Here is a 7,802-nt window from a genome sequence, read left to right on the forward strand (position 1 = left end):
TTTTAAATAAAAATAATATAATTAAAAAAACAAAAATCTTGACAGAAAAAAATATTCAAAATTAAAATATTTAAAATTACATATAATCACACAAAATATCTTAGACAAAATCAAGCCTTGTTTAATATACTTATTTAGTTCAAGTATTAGTGTTTTATCTATTTCTACTTTTAAGTTTTTACTAAGAATTAGAATAAACAACAAATATTTTTCTTTAAATTTTAGGTTACACTATAAAAAAGAAAAGAAAAATATTGTTCCACTGTTTGTAGGTTCACAGAACTTTTTCTTTTTAATATTGTATTACTAGAGGTGAAATCCTTTATCATGAACCAAATTGTGTGTTGAACACAACTATGGCCATTTACAAAACGTCAATGACGTTTTGTGTTTCTTCAATTAAAATAATATTTTTCTAACAAAACGTCAGCGACGTTTTGTGTTTTAATAATTAAAATAATATTTTTTTTATTACAAAACGTCAGTGACGTTTTGTTCTTTGATGATTAAAAAAAATTTTTTATTACAAAACGTTAGTAACGTTTTGTGCTACTACCACAACCCTGTAGAACACCAAAATCATCAAATATTTTTGTATTTCACATTAAAATTATCCATATATAAAAATTTTAGCCTAGGTTCACACCCTTCTTTGTACCCCTTCCCCTGCGTTAAGAAAGAAAATGCTTATGCCTAGCCAACTAGCTAAGCCAGCGCTGCATGCCAAGTTGCTCCACAAAATGCACGTGTCGCAAGGAAAGTTACTCTACGAGAATCTCTGTAAATTTAGATCTGTATTGTAGTGTGCACCATGTTTTAGTGGCCGTAGCATTGTGGATGTTCCTTCCTCAATTCAAATGGCACTAATTCAAATTGTTTAATTTTTTTATATATTTTTATATTATTCGTATTTTTATTATTTAATAAATATTTTATATTTAAAATATTATTTATTTATTTTAATTAATTTATAATTTTATTTCTATTGTTATGTTATTGTTATCTTTTTAAGATATTATTGAGACTTATTATGTTATTGTTGATTATTTAAAATTTAATGTTGAGACTTGTTATATGTATTAAATTTTTTTAATTTATAAAACCGTAAATCCAATCCGATCCAAACCGCTTGAAATTAGATCAGATCGGATCGGGAATTTTTTTAAAAAACATCCAATCTAAACCGCACCACAAGTAAAATTAGTGTTCGGATCGGATGAGTTTTTTACTCAAAACCGATCTAAACCGCACCGCGAACACCCTTAATTAACAATAGCTAGATGTTCAATTCACTAAAGGTGCATATGGTTAAGATTTAAGAGGTAATTTGGGGTGGAGTATTTTTTTATTTTATTGGATCAATTGTAGAGCCCATTATTCACATTATTTAAAAGAGTCATTGACTACCTAACAAAATCGCTCTAATTTTACACAAACCTAACTTAGTTCTCAATATTACGCATGTATTTGGCTTAGCGTTTGGAGTATTAACTTTACGTTTAGTTTTTTTGAAAGTTTTATTTTTTAGTTTGATTGTTTTTTCTTCTTCTAAACGCAAACGTGATTTTACTCTCAAACCCAGGTTTATCTAGGGGTGGCAAGCAGAGGAATCCGCCCCACTCGCCCCTCCCAGTAAGTCGGTCCTAAAATCTCACTCCGCCTCGTCTAACTGCGGTATGGCAGGCTAAATCCGTCAAGTCTCCTCTTTTTTTATGTGCTACACATACAAGTCATTTTGGTTTACAAGTCATACAAATCGAATCAAACCCAACAAAAAGGACACTCTTGCATACGAGCGTGTCAACACGCGCGCTACTCAATGGTTTCCATAACGAGCTTCGCGTTCCTCCTCCTCCTCTTCCTTCTTCTTCTCTTTCTTCTTTGCGTTTCTCTTCCTTTTTCTTCACGTGTTTCATCTTCATCGTTTTTTTACTACTGTTGTTGTTGCTGTATTTTTTTCCTCGTTCTCTTTCTATTGATTTTGCAACATTATGTATTTTTTCTTTTTTGTTTGATCTTTTTCTCCTAAAAAAATTATGATAATACACCCAAATATCTTCGTGTTACATCCAAATTTGCTGCAAATACAGAAAAAAAATTTCTCTAATGCTACATTTTTTTCTTTATTTTTCTTTCTTTCTTTTAATTAAATGAATGTAAGTTCATCCTCTTCCAAGTAATTTTACAGCATTATGTGTTTCTTCTTCGTGCTTATTTGGGCGCCATGATCTTGATAAAAAATATCTTTTTTCAATGAAAAAAGATTTTTTTTTTATTTTTTCGGGTGTTTGGCAAATTTTTATTAGTAAAAGTAAAAACACTAGAAAAATTAAAAAAACATCTTTTTTGAGAAACTGTAATTTACATCTTTTTTTAAAAGATCTGTTTTCCTTAAAAAAAAGATATTTTTCATATAATAAATAAACAAAAATGTACTTTTATATTGTTATACATAAACATAATTTATAGATAAAAATATCTTTTTACATGAGATACCCAAACATAAAATTGATTTTACTTTTTCACAAGATCTTTTAAAAAAAGATAATTCAAAAAAGATCTTTTCTTAGAGCTCATCCAAACAAACCCTTCTTCTTTGTTTGATTTTTTTTGTTTTTATTCTTATTAAGAGAGTAAAACAAGAAGAAACTTGAGAAGGTAAAACAAAAAGGAAAAATTAATAAGAAAAAAAATAGCAAAAGATGAGAAGGAGGAAGAGGAAGAGTTTTGAATTATGCAGAACTTATCAGAATAAAAATGCACCCAAATATCTTCGTGTTACACCCAAATATGCTGCGAACCTCGGGGACGAAGGAGAACTATGGGCGCAGATTCTGGGGCTGTGTTTACTATGGGGTTTGTTTTTCTTTCTTTTCTTCTGAGTTGAGTTATTTGGGTTGAGGACTGGAGAGTGAAGACGGTGATTATGTGTAGGTGCATGAAGGCTGCAACTTCTTTCGTTGGGCAGAGCCAGAGACAGAGGTGAAAAATCTAGAAATTGCAAGGATGAAGAAGAAGGTTGCTTCCCTGAAATCAAGGACGAAAGCGGCAGAGTGGAAGTTAATGGTCGTTGCTGTGTTAGGGTTTGTTGGGTGGGCTGGGTTCATGTATCTGCTGCTGCAGAATTTTTCTATGTCTAGGCCTAAGTGTGTAATTCCATTGAACCTGGTATGAAAAGGGTGTTTGGGTATGATGATGTTGTTGTTGTTGATAAATTCTTTTAGGGTTGGTTTTGTTGAATGTGGTTTGGTGAAAAGTGTTTTGATGGTAAGTTATTAGGTGACAATTATGTACCTGGTATGAATGTGTTCTGTTGAAATGGTTCTCAACATGTATAAATGACAATTATGTATGCATGGTTGGTTGTTGTAATGTGAGTATGATTTCTGCTTGGTAAATACATGTTTTCCATTACTGACTAATTTTCTAACAATATAACAAAATTGAATCAAAGACAACCTCAACTAAATATGGTAAATCATAGTAACATATATAATAAAAAGTGTTTTAGACACAGAGGTAATCCCAAAAGGGTTGGCTGGTCCAATCCAGCAATCAAGTACAACACATAGATGCTCATAGGCAAAATATCACCAAAAAAAAGGAGCTAACAAGTCATACTGCACTTTTCCGGCAAAGTTTACATAAACATAACCCAAAATAAGACAACATGCACAAAATACAATCATGACAATAGGATGCTAATTTTTCCATTTTCCTAAAGCATTTCCCATTTTCTTGGAGGCAACTTTGCCATTAACTTCAGTTTCTTTGGAGAAATGTGAGGTGCTCCAGAAAGCCTGGCAGAGAAGTGACCAACAGGTTGACTTGAAGATGTGGTAAGGGTAGGCTGAGATGAAGGAAGAGTTCTGGTGGCTTGCTGTGAGGAGGATGAAGGAGGTGCTGAACTTGTTGGGCTGGGAACCTTGTTGGGCTGTGGAGCAGGTTGGGTTGAGCACTTGGGCTTAGAAGTCCTCTTGGGCCTGCCTCTAGGCCTTTTGGCAGTGCTGCATTGTTGGATTGGACTGCAGATGGTGGCTGTGTTGCTGAAATAGCTTTTCTCTTGACAGATTGCTTGGGATTGGGATGGGAAGAGGCAGTCTTCCTTCCTCCCTTGGCAGCTAGATGGTTTGATTTGGTGCTTCCCTTCTGCTGCTTTCCTTTGTTCTTTGACTGCTGGGCCACACAAACATATACAATTTTATAATGGGATAGCAATAACATATGACAAACCAATTAATAGAAGGAAGACAAATTAAAAATCATACCAACTCCTCAATAGGTTTAGGGCATCTGCTTTTGTTGTGCCCAACAGAACCACACAGAGAGCACCTTTGTTTCTCTCCCTTCCTTGATAGGTGAGTGCGGCTGCTCTGTTCTTCATCTCCAGCAGCTGCTCTCCTCTTTTTCATTGGCCTGTGACTAGGCTTTCGATAGGGGGGAGGCATAACATCAGGGTGTGAAGTTCTCTCCCAAAGATCTACTCCATTCAAGGGATGTATGATTGAGTCATAGCACCTCATGTGAGCTTCTTTCTTATAACACCCAGCCACAAAAGGTTCTAAGTCAAGTCCCTTGAACTTGATGCAACTGATAGCATGGACACAGGGTATGCCACTCATCTGCCACATTCTACATGAACATTCATGGGATCCTAAGTCGACCGTAAACTTGTCTAAACCGTTCATCACTTCATACTTCGAGGCTGCAGACCAGTATGGCCGCCAATCCCCAGCTGACCTAGATCTCTTCTCCAACCTGAATCTAATCCTAGGTAAGATTGTCCTTGAATAATTATGTGCAAGTTCCCTATTTTCTGCCCACCTAGTCATTTAACCCTGATTTCCTCTAACATGGTGACTATAGGCTTCTCTCTGGCATCAACAATGGCAGAATTAAAGCTCTCGGACATGTTATTAACCAATGTATCTACCTTAGAGTTATAGGTGAACCTAGATCTAGACCAAGGTACCTATAGGCTTCCTGATTCACAGCTTTCAACTCGGCCATGTGCCTCTCCCAATCCCTCCAGTGAGTTGCCTTAGCACACTTCCACATTAGTTTCTTCAATTGTAACCCTGGAAACCTTTTTCCGAAGTTGCTGTACAAGTGTCTCACACAGAATCGATTATCCACACCAGGTATAACCTCCTCATATGTTGGCAACAAACCCTGCACGCATGAAATCAAGGAACTTGTAATTAGGGAAAATTGAATGGATGTCATTCATGTTGTAAAATTAGGAAAATTTGCTTACTTTTTGTTGGTCAGACATGAAGGTAGATCTTCCCATCTTATCCAGCCCAACATCATATGCAAGATGACTTAGAAACCAACTCCATGAGTCTTTCGTCTCGGCCTCGACAACCGCATATGCAATCGGCAGCATTTGATCATTGGGATCCCAACCAATTGCAGTGAGCAGTTGTCCTCCCTGGGGTGTCTTCAAAAAGTAGCCATCTAGGCCAATGAAATCCCTGCAATGCTGGAAGCTCTGCTTGCATGCTTCCAAGCACACATAGATCCTCTGAAAGATGCAGTAAGTGGTCCTGGATGATGCTGGTGCTTCATTATCAAGATCTGGGGACCTCTGCACTTGTATGCAAACTGAGGATCCTGGATTTGCCCTCATCAGCTCCTGTCCATAATCATAAATTCTTTTATACTGCTCTCGGAAGATTCCCTGAATTTGATCAAGTGCAATATGCTTGATCTTAGTTGCCAATGACTTAGTGACAGTCAAGTTCCATTTCTTCTGTGCCTTCGTTACCAACTCCCTTATTTTCACCTTCGGATTTGATTCAACCTTCTTCTTAAACGCATTGCCGAGCCATTTCGAGTGTAAGATCCCCACCCTGTGTGCTTGTGTGCATGTGTGTGTCAAGTTCATGCTGCATAGCTGCCAAGTTTCCTCACCTCTGATTTTTGCAGCATACACCCAAAAAGGACAATCACCCGAACAAACAGCCCTAACCCTCTGCAAATCACACTTCCTAAACCTGATTGACCTTGCCGTATGCACAGCATACGCAGTTACAGTGTCCTTGAACTCCTCCCGAGATCCATACAGTGTGCCAACTTCCCATTTGTATTGACTCATATCTTTTTGAAGCTTGTTAACTGGAAATCTGAAACTCTCATGCTCCGAATCAGACCCATCAGCCCCAACCTGGTGATCGAAATCTAAGTCATCACTGTCTCCTCCCTCATCCTCTTCAAACTGCTCAGTTGCTCCAGCATTCTTTTTCACAACCCTAGGTTTTTTACTCATCACATTCACATGTTGAAACCCACTTACCTCAAGATCAAGCTCATCGTCACTATCAGTAAAGTGCACATCATCTTCACGATCGTCCTCTTCCCCAGATGGATTATACTCTGAATCGAGACTGTTACTATCACTAGAGTGGTCATACTCAACTTCATTGTCGTCCTCTACCCCAGAGTAAGCAGCAAATGGTTCAGATTGCTTTGGCCCCTCATCTACTCCACCATACAGAACCAGCTCTTGCCCCTCACTAATGTCACCCATCCCATCTTTATCCCCAACATCAATGTAGCCATCATCAGGAAACAACTCTTCGTCCTGAACCTTATGGACAACATACAACTCTACATGGTCTCTCAACTCTGCTATTCAACACATCTCAATGGAATCCGCATCAGTTTTAAACAATTTCAGATTTTTTTCCATGTCTTCAACAACTGGATCCTTGAACCACAACGATGGAATATTCTCCTTGACGTAACCAAGTTGCTTTAACTCAGCATACGCTTCAAATACAGACCACCGATCACCATCAATCTCTTCTATCACCATTGTTTCTCCTCCCACATACTCTATTGGACCGTTCTTATACGTAAACCATCCTCCATGGTAGACCTTCACTTTAAAATAACCCATCGTCTTCTACAACACCCTGAAACAGAGTACAACAACACATAGAAATTAATATAAAAGATGAAACACACGTACCTTCCTATTTCACACCGATGCTAATCCCTACTCCCCACACACATGGCCTCATTTCAACGATAAACAGACCACCAAACCCTAAGTAATCTAACCCGACACTAACCACTGCAGCGAGAGCTACCTTACTGAAAAGAAGGAAGAAAATCATACCTACGCAAACGCTATCAGTAATGCTTCAGCGACTCTTCACGTCCCTTCCTTCCAGTTCCTCGATCTCGCCTCCTCTCTTCAGTTTCAGTCCATCAACATCTACGGTCCTTTCCGATTCTTGGTTAGGGCTCAATGTAATGGATTTGGTTTAGTGTGCGTTGTGAATAAAGGGTGCTGTTATAAACGTTAAAGGTTTTTCATCCAAGTGAAGAAATCAAGTGTTTCGCGCGAAATGAAAAGGGTAGAATTGTCATTAAAAAAAAATTTTAATTAGAAAAGACGAAGTTAAATACAAATGCAACATTAAGGACGATTTTAAATCCAAAATTAGAAGAGGAACGATTTCGATTCTGGCACAAAACTTTTGGGACCAAAATCGTACTTATCCCTTAACATTACTTTGATGCAAAGACTAAAGTCAAACAAAATAATTATAGAAATTAAATTTAATCCAATAAATATTTTTGTGAATGTTTGAACTTCAACCAAAGTAAAAGAAAACTTACAATATTTTCAGGATAAAAAAATGAAAAAATTCTATTTAAACAACCAAATCCTATTACTACAAAAAATAAGTCATACATTTTTTTTATGTTTTTCAAAAAAAGGTTTTATAATTCTCTCTATGTATATATAAAAGCACTATTAACATAATTAGTTGAAATTGACCTTTCAA

At 36.7% G+C, this 7,802-nt stretch overlaps 1 protein-coding gene across 1 annotated transcript in view; it reads right to left on the reverse strand.

The window, feature by feature from the left end:
* LOC107606466 (pentatricopeptide repeat-containing protein At1g71210-like) overlaps positions 1 to 4,832 on the reverse strand; it is a 10,632-nt gene extending 5,800 nt beyond the window's left edge. The window contains exons 1-2 of the mRNA XM_016308529.2: positions 4,269 to 4,832; positions 3,926 to 4,176 (exon numbers count right to left, since the gene is read on the reverse strand). Of these exons, the coding sequence (XP_016164015.1) occupies positions 3,926 to 4,176; positions 4,269 to 4,832 (815 nt within the window). The remainder of the gene's footprint in view (positions 1 to 3,925; positions 4,177 to 4,268) is intronic.

This window comes from Arachis ipaensis, chromosome B07, assembly GCF_000816755.2.
Source record: "Arachis ipaensis cultivar K30076 chromosome B07, Araip1.1, whole genome shotgun sequence".
In the NCBI taxonomy this organism is placed as follows: domain Eukaryota; kingdom Viridiplantae; phylum Streptophyta; class Magnoliopsida; order Fabales; family Fabaceae; genus Arachis; species Arachis ipaensis.